The sequence below is a fragment of the Aquarana catesbeiana genome, linkage group LG08 (genome assembly GCF_042186555.1).
Source record: "Aquarana catesbeiana isolate 2022-GZ linkage group LG08, ASM4218655v1, whole genome shotgun sequence".
NCBI lineage: Eukaryota > Metazoa > Chordata > Amphibia > Anura > Ranidae > Aquarana > Aquarana catesbeiana.
The window spans coordinates 253,000,425-253,013,216 of NC_133331.1; the positions used below are offsets into that span (position 1 = coordinate 253,000,425).

Below are 12,792 nucleotides of genomic sequence, written 5' to 3' on the forward strand. Positions count from 1 at the left end.
CCCCAAATTTGGTGTGCAAACCCAGTGAAACTAGCACCATAAAATAACCAATTCTAGCACCAAGTGGTCCCGAGATACAGGGCCCCAAAAATTGGTTCAGAAAATGTCAAGCACTTTTCTGCAGCAGAGAATGACATTTTCCAAACCTACTTTGGGGCCCCATATCTCGGGGCCACTTGCTGCTAGGAACCCCAGCTTTGGATATGTTATGGTACCAGTTTCCCTGGGTTTGCACTCCACATTTGGGGTTCCTAGCACCAAGTGGCCCTGAGATACGGGGCCCCAAATTCGGTTCGGAAAATGAAATTTTTTGCTGCAGAAAAGTGCTTGACTCAAGTATAAGTCGAGGGGGGCACTTTCAGCACAAAAAAATGTGCTGAAAAACTCGACTTATACTTGAGTATATACGGTATATAAAAAAAAAAAGTATCCAAAGCCTTGAATATGCCAGTCAGTACTGTTTTTTTTTTTTTTTTTTTTTTTTTTTTTAATCACAGGTGGAAAATTTTGGAGCTCTTTGCTTACTTCAAAGTAAGTAATCAAATCAAAAGTGTAGTGCAACCTTCAAATTTAAAGGTTGCCCTACACTCTTGATTGCTTATGTATTGAGAGGTGTTGGTGAAATAACCTTACAGTGGTCAGCTTGCAACCTGATATATACACAATTGTGTTATAATATATATATTATAACATATATATATTATATATATATATATAATATATAAATATATGTAATATGTTTTGTCACATCGTACACCAATTTTCTGACTATGCTGATTAATACTTTTTAGTTCACTTTGAAGTAAACCAGCATTAGCTGGACTTTTATGAAGTATTTGTTATTAATATAAAAAATTTTAGTTGCCAGTTTTTCTCTGACTTGCTCTGGATCAGTGCCTCCAAGTATTAAAGCCAATGGCACAGGATAGTAGCCAGGTAGAACGTTGTCAATGACAGCACTGTATTTTTCTGACAGATCTGTTTTTTTTGCATATTTGCTCCCTTGTTAGGTTGTTAAATAAGCAATTTGAAGGAGTTTAATTATTTCTATTCAAAAAGTACTAAAAAAGCTGCTGATCCTGCCAGGAATCTTGTTAGCTGATAACAGTGCAGTAGAGACAGGAAGTTATTTCGGTTTTGTTTTCAGCATTCTCTGAGGACTATAGAACTTCACCTTATGAAGAGAAGAGCTTCTGCAATCCTGTTCTAGGGTGACAACCCTGCTCCTCTATGCAGCACAGTTAGTAAATGTTGCCACCATAGGAAGTGTATTACTGGCAGGATCACGAGGTGAAAACATTTTTGTTGCTATACTTAGTGCTTTAACATCACATTTCCTTCTCCTTCTAGGCAAAGAGACTGTTTGATACTCTACATGAACCATTCCTCAAAACTAAGAAGTAGGTCCATCCAAGTCTCACAATCACGGGACTGATTTTCTTCAACGTGTTGCAAAAATCTGTGACTAATGAAAGATTTATTTTTCATCGTTCTAGATGAGAGATGTGCCCATGTATAACCACTCAGGAATAGGTTCTCCAAAAAGTAAAAATCAAAACTTTTTCACTCACAGAAATGAGCTGCTAGTTGTTTATACATATTAGCTCATTAGGAAGAGCTAAAGCTAGTCATGAACTGCCCAGATTTCAGGCCTAATACTGCGAAATTGCCTAACGTTTGAGTAGTAGGTGGCCCTGTCAGCACCACTGGACTTGACAAAAATTGGCTGAAAAATCAAAAGGAGCCAGGTGTAAAACTGTCGCCTGAACAATGACTACACCCAATCAGTTGCAGTCACTATTCAGGTATTCAAAAGCCAGCAGAGGAGATTTGTCCCTCCTTTGCTGTTTAGTGTGGAGAGAGGAATCTATTGATTTTCTCATGATCATCGGTCTGTAATCAGCAGTGCTGTTTGTTTTTTGGTTTTTTTATTGGCAATTCTGTCATAGATGTAGTAAATTCTATAAGTATCTGGGCCAGCCTTTGCCCTCAACTAGTGATTGCAAGAGATCTCATTTCAGATAAGAGTTCAGATTCACAGTTCTCTTGTAGTTAACAAGCTTATGCTTGCAGACCCCTAATAGCCCCCTTTGGTGAGTACTTCCAAAGAGTTTAAGCGTTTTTTTTTTTTTCTGGAGAACCACTTTTAAACAAGTCCTGTCACCCTGAGCCACCAATTTTCACCAAGCTTACAGATTCCAACCCCAATCACATTTGGATCACAACTGACACTTGAACTGTATTTGCAACTGTGTGCAGCAGAGGGTATTTTGAATCGGACGTTTTTTAAGTGGAAGGTCATCCTAAAATTAACCATCTATCAGTCATTCTCCACAGAGGAACCCTTGAAATAACTTTCTGGTCTCGGGGAACCCCTGATAAAATATACCGTATCTACTCCTAATATAATAGTGTGATGGTCAGTGGGAAGAATCCCCCCCCCCCCCCCGTTACAGATAGCTAAAAAGATAAGTTCCCCCTGACACAGGAGCAGAAATTGCTCAAGGAACCCCTAGCAACCTCTGGAGGAGCCCTAGGGTTCCATTAAACCCTGATCCTTATAACACATGTACCTTTTAATAAATGCCTAGCATCAATTGTGTTCCATTTGTCCAGCAATCGGTATTGGCATCTGCTGGTTTTTACCAGCAATATCATACAACCCATTCTCCTGCTCAGCCCCCCTTATGCTGTCTCCATCTTTTGACAGCATCAGGGCCCAGAGAAAGTGTTTTGCAATCACAACACGTAGATACCATGAGGGCTAAGCAGCGTCATGAGTTTCATGGTTTTGCTGGTAAAACAACGAGACTTTTAACTCTTGTCCATATCTGCCTCACAACGGACTTCTTTTGAAAACCAGCATCTGATTAGCGTGTTCTGGCGGGGGAAGGGATCGGCCCCCTTGTCAGAACACAAAGGCACAGCTGGGGATATTGCTGCACCAACAATGCTTGTGTTAGTACAGCAATTTTTTTTTGTTTTTTTCTATTCAGCCTGCTTGGTTGAATGAAAAAAGTGACAGTGTATACCCAGCTCTAACCCATTGCGCTATAGCTGATATACAGCTACAGTGCAGCTCTTCAGTTCTGGGGGACATCCCTGGATGTCCTCTGGAGCACTGTTTCTCAACTCCAGTCCTCAAGGCGCCCCAACAGGTCATGTTTTCAGGATTTTCCTCAGATGAAACGGCTGTGGTAATTACCAAGGCTGTGAAACTGATCAAATCACATGTGCAAAATAATAGAAACCCTCAAAACATGACCTGTTGGGGCGCCTTGAGGACTGGAGTTGAGAAACACTGCTCTGGAGAACACGCTTCCCTCTGGGGCATGAATCTGGAAGCGTCTGTGATCACAGATTGGGGTAAACCATGTGATCAGCTGCGTCCAATCATAACTGGTTACATGTAAACAGTCCTGCAGGTTATCGGCTTTCCTTTCCTCACACAAAGATAGCATGTGCGGAAAGGAGAGCAGAGCTGACAGGACACAGCGAGTACAGCATTTGCACTGAATTATCAGTGTCCCATGAGTGCAGCCTCATCAGTGCAGAAGAAAAATTTTTTATTTGCAAAGTTTTATAACAGAAACTAAGAAACGTTTTAGCAAAAATGAAAAACCAAGTGGTGATTAAGTATCTCCAAAAGAAGGCTCCATCTGTCTCAACAAAAAAAGATAAAACTTTAATTTGGGTAGAGTGCTGCAATAATGAGTAATTCTCATTCAAAATGTGACAGCACTGAAATATGGGCAGGAAGAGGGTGAAAGTGCCTGGTATTGAGGTGGTTAATGGTTGGCAGCTTCCAATGCCTATTGAGGATAACCAGAGTGCAGACAGTCAAATGGGGTGCTTTAAATTTATCAAGTAAGGTACATGTGTTAGATCAGTGGTCATCAACCCTGTCCTCAGGGCCCACTAACAGGCCAGGTTTGCAAGATAACTGAAATACATCACAGGTGATATCATTTGCTGCTCAGTGATTGCAGTATTCTAGTCTGCATCTCCCCAAGGTAATACATAAAACCTGGCCTGTTAGTGGGCCCTGAGGACAGGGTTGATGACCACTGTGTTAGAAGGATATTTACTAATGTGGCAGCTAATGGTGTCCCAAGAACCCACAGCCCGTGCCACGTGTCTCTTCCTGCACCAACCTTGATGAATTCCGACAGATCTCATTCTTCAGCTTTTAAAACATCGAACACAAGAATTCTTTTTTGTAACAACTGTTTATTGTATGTTGGTATAAATGGCGTATGATTCCTGTAATAAACATTCTTATTGTTGAATAATATTGGAGTTCTAATCACTAGTAGATCGGAGTGTACAATAAGTAACATACACAAGTCTGGTACACATTACAATTTACACAGTATGTTCAAGTTTGTTTCTTCTTCTTCTACACAAGACATATAAATACATTGTACAGGTCTATACAGAATATCACAGGTGTAGGCTGGAGGTTTCAGGCGGAAACACATTCCTATGCCTAAAAAGTCAGTTAAGGTTATTGCTTAAAGGAAAGGGTTAATTCTTATTTAATTAAAACCATTCCTTCTTTGTAAAAGCATTTATTTGGTTCCTTTGGAAATACAGAGTAGGCAAATAAGCAGGTTCCCTTGATAACAGGAATCACTAGTATTTTATCCTGACCTCCCCCCCACTCACCTTTTACAACTATCAGCCAATGCAGCTTGCCAAAAACCCGGTGTCTACAAATATTGGGGAACACATTACACTATACCTTGCTCCCATAGGGCAATGGAAGGTGCAAGAGCAGCCAATCGCCAAATTAAAGGGCTGTCTCGTGTTCCTTCGGATAGGTTTCAAGTTTGTACTTTTACTAACTTGTGCAGGAAATTTCAGGAGCAATTCAGTGCAGAGGAGGCATATGTAGACTTCTTGTTGATCTTTCTATCAAGAAAACCTCTTTGCCTAGTCAGGGTTAAAGGAAATCTGAACTTCAAGAATCTGTAAACTCAACATTTCATATTCCTGATGTGTCCCCTGGACCATGTACTTGTATTAAAAAGTTCATTTTGTATTGCTTCCTTTGTGTGAAATCCCTGGTGATCGCACCATTCCTTCTTCTTTCCTATTAAAAACTGACTACACTAGGCATGAGAACAGGTCATGGTTAGTTCTCTAGCTGTGTTGGGAACTCAGATATTTATAATTTTTTTATATTTATACACAAATGTTTTGCCTTTCATTTCTATTTTAAACTGAATGGGTTGTTTTATAAGGTAAGCATTTACAATCACTTTAAAGAGATAAGGTGGTGTCCATTGCTATCCTTCCAAATAACATTTCCTGGCCATCTCTGGCTTCAATATTGAGTCAGAACTTCCGATCTGTAAACTCATGTCGGGTCAGTGCCAACTGAAGCATGGCAGCCAGGCAATGATCAGTTTCAGAAGGAGAGAGCAGCCTTTGTGTTTTTTAGGTACAGGTTTTCTTTGAAGTGACCCTGTTGCCTTGTGAAGAGATTTTACAATGATCTCTGGCAGGCAGGGTATACAGTGTTCATGTAGAGGTCGGCAGGAGCCAGTCAGGGACACATTATCCGACACACCAGGAAGTATCAGATAGCAATGGCACCTGAAGATTAGCAGGACAACACACTACCTGCACTTTAAATTTTTTGGGGTAGTTTTGGATAATAGCAAACATTGTGGGCTTTAAAGTGCCACTAAACTTACTCTATGAAAACTTCCAACCCCCTAAGTTAATGTACCCTAGACTGTCGTCATACTCACCGCTCTGTGGCAGCATCACATGGAGTTTAGATACTGGATGCAGAAATCTCGCTGGGCATTGGCTGTACCTGTGCAGTAACTTCCATTTGCCCTGAAAGTTGTCGTACTGCAAAGGAGAAGATTTTTGCATCCAGGATGTAAACCTGGTGGAAGGCTGTCAATGCTAAGGAGCGGTAAGTGCACCATGGTGGAGGTGGTTCTAGGTTAGCTTAGAAGATCAGGAAGGGATTTTATAGCAAATGTATAATTGCCCTTTAAATATAATGTATCATGTACTAAGTTTACTTCATTCACCAAAACTATTGTGTCTGCTCCAAAATCCTGGATCATACTGGCCCTCACGTTAGACAAGGTTGGTTTGTGCAAGACAAGACCATCTGGATAACCGGTATCTAAACCGCCCAGTCACAAATTAACAGAATTCTAGAGCCAGACTCTGCAAATGCCCAAACCTGAAAATGGTAGACTTGAGTGATTTAACGTCCTTAGAGGGTTAAATGTGTAGAAGTGTAACAATGAAAACGTCTGTCAGCTACAAAACAAATTGGACTAATGCACCAAAAGGTTTTCTAGTGGCCATGGACGACTTACTAAAACAAAATATACAAATCAGAACATGGTTTCAGTAACAAATACGTTAAAGGATTGTGCCACCTTTAAAGCAGAACTATACCCTCCTATCCTTTTTTTTAGCCAAGGAAGCTGCCATCTTGGCCTCTGTTTGATCTGCAAGTGCCATGATACCGCAGATGTGATCAGATACGACTCCAGCCATTTGAGGGTTTGACAGTTTGGTTTAGAGCACAAGCAACTGTGCCAGAAATGTATTTTTTTTTTTTTTGACTGTTGGGTTTAGTTCTGCTTTAAGTAAATATTTTCACTTCCATAATTATTTACTTTGTTTGAACTTTTCCATCTCCAAAAAACTTTTCCCCTATTCTGTCTGTGGAAAAGCTTGCTTTCAGTTGGGATTTTAAAGTTCTTGAATTAAAGGCCAAGTCACCTTTTGCAGAAAATTAGTAAACACTGATCTCATAATCAAAGTGCATTTTTTTTATTTTCTTTTGCACTGAAGCCTGACAAGTATTGCTACTAAAACTGGAGCACACAGAATTTATTGCACCCTTGCATAGTAACCAATCAGCTTCTAGGTTTTATCCTGAATTCACACAATGCGGGTTTGAAATCGTGTGAGTTCAGCTGAACTCGCATGATTTCAAACCGGCATTTCAGTACGACTTCGGGGGTGATTTGAGAGACATCTGTGTGGGTTCCTGCACAGATGTCTATTGAAATCGCCCTTGGAGCCCGCCAAAAGTAGTGCAGGAATCGGTGCAGCGTCCACCATTTCAGACGGTGCCGTTGCCGGCAATAGGCGGCAATTTAACATGTCAAAGCGCCCCGATGTGAATGGGGGATTATTGTCCAAGCTTAATTTAAGAAGCCAAAATTAGAAGCCGATTACCTACCATACACAGCTGCACCAGATTCTGTGTGCGCCTGTATTATTAAATCTCTCCATAATCAAAAGGTGAACATAGCCTTTAACTGAAGACCTACCTGCTCACCAAATCTGTTTATGTGATGTATAAACCATTAGACCACACCTTTGCTCTGCCTTTGTCACTAGTATTGCATAGCTTGTCTCTGCCACTAATATATGTGCACACCTGACAGTTACACAATGGAGCAAAATGTCAAATTTGAATATCTGCAGCAAGACAAAAAGTGAATGAGGCCTGTGACACCTCGTATGACAAAAGTTAGGGGCATTTTCAAAGACTACTTAATGGCCTGGGACTCTGGCTGGCAGAACCAGGGTCTTCCTTCAATTAACAGAGCTACACCAACTATAAATCAGTTGCCCGAGGTTACACTACATTTAAAGAGGAACTATAGCGTAATGTAAATGATCAATATGTCTTATAGGATTGAAAACTAGATAAGGTTTACGGTTTTTACAACTATAAATATGTACATAGTGGCAGCCATATGGACTGATTACATATGCAGGTTGTGCTTCCTGACTAGCAGTGCTTCACATGGTGGTACCTTACCTTTACACGCGCTTGTTTAACGTGCAACAAACCTAAAATGACTTCACATCTGTACATTGTGGCAAGGTACAACTCTCATGCATTGTGTTAGTATGTTGGGGCGCTGCTAAAAATCAAAAGCAACACACCACACTGCGGTACATGAGTTTGCAGTAATGCACCACAACCCACCAGTGTGAACCAGCTGATGCTCCCTCAATGCAAATCTACCAGTCAGATTTGATTAAAGTGTTATTAAACCCTCATCAACAAACTGTAGCTGTAGCACCATGCCTCGTTTATTTGAAATGTTGTTGTACCCTTTGTCTTTGCAGCAAAAGCTTAAAATAACATGTATACCCCATTTACTTCCACCTACAGTGTGACTACACTATTATTTAGGGCCTCCCAGGAGCCCCATCATAGCTCTGTTGCTTCCAGCCAGGACTACAAAGATCTGGGAGGAGAGACCTGCTGCAGCTCTATGAGAGCAGGGCTGGGTGCAAGGAATGTTGGACATGTAGTCCGGACACAGGAGGTCGCTTGTGAACACTGCACACTCCCTGATCTGGAAATTCAGAGAAGTGCCGCAAAGAAAGAATAGGCTGTATACACTTTAGGCAGGCACATCTAGGGTAAAATACTGCTTAATAGCCTGCCAATTGTTAATACGAACATGCTAAAGGGGAAAATACTTTATACAGTGAGGGTTTAATACTACTTTAATTGAAAAGGTTGTACTATGTGGATGAGATACATGCAGTAATTCAAATATGAGACAGCATGAAAGGTTGTTAAAGCTCAGCTGAATTTTTATTTCAAAATCAGCAAAATATATTCTAGGTGCATAAAAAAGGTATGAAAAAAGTCTTACCGTTTGTTTCCTATAGAAAGTGGAAAAGCTCTCCAATCAGCAAGAAACATGAACTTTGCTTATTGGAGAGTTCCAGTTCTGACTCAGCAGGGGGAAGGTCGGACCCCTGCTTCCAAAATCAGCCAAATCGCAGCGCACCGGTGTGAACCCAGCCTAAATCATCGGCCCATGGAGGCTTGTGTTTATAGGTATTCCATGCATCTCATCCCATTAGTGTCAACTGGGATGCAGTGGCTGCTTCCAATTTGAACTTCATGTGGGTACAAGGACCTGAACGCACACGAATGCGTTCAGGGCCTTGCACCCGCACAAATGCCCATGTCTGTGCAGCTGCTGCATCCCAATTGGCAATAATAAGACTGCATGCATAGATAAACATGGTACTTCACAGCTGTACACTTTAGTGTTATTGAGGCCTTAAAATCTTAATTCAATTGAGCTTTAAAATTACATCAAAAATTAAAATGTAAATATTACAGCAATCATTCAAAACATGTGCTCACTATAGTTTCCCTTTAAACTGCCTTAAGGTAATAAAATGTTTAAAACCAGCTTGCAAAACTGTATTACTGTGAAATAGACATATAAAATAAATGCCCAAAACCACCATTACCTAGAAAAGGAGTGTCCTTTAACCTCCCTGGCGGTATGATTATTTCGGATTTTAGGTGCTGAAAGCGGTACAATTATTTTGCATGGAAATTTGCGTTTTATATTGTAGGTCTGTAAATCTTAACAATAACACACTTAAATCTGTCCAAACCAGAGTCTAGTAGATATCCCGGGTATGATAAAGTTTGAAACACAAAAACATAAATTATAATATAATAAATAAAAATAAATAATAAAAAAAAATAAAAATAAATAATAATAAAATAAATTTCCCCACAATTCACTATCGCTCAATTCTGCAAGTGTTCTAATTTACTATCGCTGTTTTCTAGCTGGTCTAAAGCCACTTTTGACGTAAAGGGACACTTTTTGGTTGCTACGGACAATCTCCAGTTTCCAGGCAGAAAGAACAGTGTATATCATGTAAAAGCACTGGGGACAAAAGGGATGTGAAATCATTTCATACAGTACTGTAATCTGTAAGAGTACAGTACTGTATGTGTTATGATTTTTACTTTTTTTTTAATTTGCCGCCAGGCTCCGCCCCCGTGCGTCGCAACGCTCGCAGGGAACGGAGCCTGGCAAGGAGAGGCTTCGGGGGAGGACGGAGCCCTTGGACACTGCGGGGGACATCGCAGGATCCTGGGGACAAGGTAAGTAAGGAGGCACCAGGATCCTGCAATGTAATCCCGAGTGTGGCTCGGGGTTACCGCTAATGGTCCTGAATTTTAACCCCGAGCCACACTCGGGAAAACCTCCAGGGAGGCTACTAACCAGGATAATGCTGATGTCCCTATTGCTCCTTAAATTCTATTTAGCATTAAAATTTTTACATTTTTTTTTCTCCTGTGAATGCTGTAAAAATTGTAAACAGAAATAGGCTGCTGATCCAATGGCTCCAATACTTCCAGACCCAAAATAAGTATGCAGATCAAAATGTATATTCAAAGCAATTTTTTTTTTTTTTTTTTAACGAAAGTAGGAAATATAGTTACATAGTAGGTTACATAGTAGGTGAGGTTGAAGAGTCTGGGTTTGTGATAAACCTGAAGACTACTATGCTTTGACCTCACTTGCTGCATGCTTATTTCTCATAAAGGAAGTACTAAAGCCAGAAACTAGCAGTTTCAGGGGATCAGCAATGGTGGTCAAATTTCTCTCAGTACAAGTAACCATTTAAAGTAATCTTAAAAAATATTAAAATAGAAATAAAACGTGTTATTGCCCTGAATTCATGAACAAAGATATCATATTCTAAATAAAAACACTACAACATTCCACAACAGGTGACGCAAATAACAGATATAGCCCTAAATTCAACACAGCAGAGTCCCAATACTTCACGCAGCAAAAAAAACAAAACTGCTTCTCTGTTTTGGTTAGAATTTAGGCATCCTTTCCTGTATCAAGGTTTATGGCTGTCTGTAATGGCAAGGCAGACCTGAATTCTTCAGTTGAGCTACTACTGTTAAAGGTATTCATGTATTCTTATGAAGCAGCCCCTAGGGGGGCCTCAGAAATGCCCCACCATATGACCTCTAGAGGATTTGCCATAAGAATATATAGGGGAAAAGCCAATCCCAGCAGTAGGCAAAAATCATCCTTCTGGGGTCTCAGACAGCAGTAAACGCAAAGCACAGCATCTAGCCATACCCTACTTTACCCAAACATGGAGAGAGATGTATGCATATATTCATTGCAGACTAATGTGCTGCTTAAAAACAAAATCATAAAAATATGGAGCCACTGAACATCAGGAACAATCCCAGATGGAGTTAATGTTACCAGAGTTTGAGGTCAGAACACCGGCGCCCAAATATCTGCCTGCTGGCATAGTTCTGGGTGAACACTGCTTGTAGCTACGCCGAATCCTTCATGCCACGCGGTAAGCCTTCATTAGTGAATATTCTCGCCGACTGGCCTGAGAGGCCCAGAGGAAGAGAGCTCCAGCCATAACCTGAAGAGGGGAGGAGACGCAGGCCAAGAAGAAGGACCAACCGTAATCCCCGCGCACACCTGGGGGAGGAGGCAGGCTCTTCTGCAACATATACATCCCGCTGGCAAAACACAGGACTGCTCCCAGTGTGCACACACCTGAAAAGAAGCAGCAGAGACACATTAGTACACATCGAACACTGCTAATCCATTACCAGTCACAACTGGACCTATGCAAGAATATGAAGAGTCAGAACTGTTCAAGCTTATTATTTGCAACATATTTATAATTTCCTCCTTATTTAGCTTTTGAGCTGGGAGGTTCCTGATATCTGATATTTGTCACCCTAGCACTTGCTAGGGAAGGTTTGATCTTAAAGGCTAAGTTTACCTTTAAGGAAAAAATAAACAGTAAAAGAATGTAAAATCCAGAAAGTAAATAAGGAAAAATAGCAGCCACTTAGCAAACTGTGATACCAGTTAGTAAATTATAAAGGGAAAAAGCAGCCCTCTTGGCCCATCCTCTGAAGATGTCTCGTTAATGACGAAATGCATCAGGGAGTGGCCTACCAGTGACAACATCACGCACACCAGATCACTTACCAGCGGTAGTGTTTAAAGCCGACAGCCTGCTGTTTTTTTGTTATACAAAACGATTGCCCTTTATGTTTTGTATGAAGGTAATTGTAACCATCCTTTAAAATAAATCCTTTTATATCATGATGGGCTTCACCGTGGGCCTTTTTATATCATTGTGAGTCTCCCTGAATCTGTGATCCATATGAGGGTTACCCTCCTCGATAAACTTGTCGCTGCCTGTTTGACTATTATAAATTATGGTCCTGGACATCTGGTTTTTTTTTTTTGAAAAGCCAGTGGCGTGCAAAACATACCTCAAAAACTTCCACCCGGTGCCAAAAAAAAGTGCCCACACATAGAGAGTGAAACACAAAAACGTGCAACGGGCGTACAGAGTCCTCCACTAGGGAAGGACCTTACCCTGATCCCCCGGGGCGTTAGGCTCCAGACAGGGACTGAGGTACTCAGACAAAGGGTCCATCCGGCCGAAACCAGGCGGACCCCCACAACTGGAAGGACTGCCGAAGCAGACCAACCCAAGTACAGTGGATCTCTCCCGAAGAGAGACCCCTCAAAGGAGAGGGCGAACCAAGCCAAAAGGCCTATGTCCACCCCCTCCCAAGACTTTCAGAGTAGGCCCGAGGACTCACACCCTACTCGCCACACAGTGACAAAACGTGTATACAAAGACAACCAAAAAAAAGACAAAAAGGTGACAAACAGGGGTAAAAGAAAGAGTGGGGAAGATAGTGAGATGGGAGAGTGAAAGTGGCCATTGTGCTATACAATGGCCGGCCCTCCGGCCAGGCATAAAAATTTCCCCTGGTCCTGGCCAAAAGGCCCGGCCCAAGAGGCAGGTGCGAAAAACGTGTGTTGTGGTGAAGTGACCATGGTGCCATAAAATCAAGTGCTTTCACACCGTGACTATACGGCACCCCTGAACTGCCACTTCAGGGGCACATTCACCACTGGCTTTTCGAAAAAGCCCCGACCCCCC

At 41.3% G+C, this 12,792-nt stretch overlaps 2 protein-coding genes across 8 annotated transcripts in view; one reads left to right on the top strand and one right to left on the bottom strand.

Moving 5' to 3' along the window:
• ERCC1 (ERCC excision repair 1, endonuclease non-catalytic subunit) overlaps nucleotides 1–4,292 on the top strand; it is a 32,947-nt gene extending 28,655 nt beyond the window's left edge. The window contains exon 11 of the mRNA XM_073596997.1: nucleotides 1,351–4,292. Coding sequence (XP_073453098.1) covers nucleotides 1,351–1,404 — 54 coding nt within the window. The 3' untranslated portion in view covers nucleotides 1,405–4,292. The remainder of the gene's footprint in view (nucleotides 1–1,350) is intronic.
• The window catches only part of CLDND1 (claudin domain containing 1), a 155,795-nt gene continuing 147,213 nt past the window's right edge, over nucleotides 4,211–12,792 (bottom strand). For all 7 annotated transcript variants that reach the window (XM_073597001.1, XM_073597000.1, XM_073597002.1 and 4 more), the window contains one exon: nucleotides 4,211–11,375. In XM_073597001.1, the coding sequence (XP_073453102.1) occupies nucleotides 11,155–11,375 (221 nt within the window). In that variant the 3' untranslated portion in view covers nucleotides 4,211–11,154. The remainder of the gene's footprint in view (nucleotides 11,376–12,792) is intronic.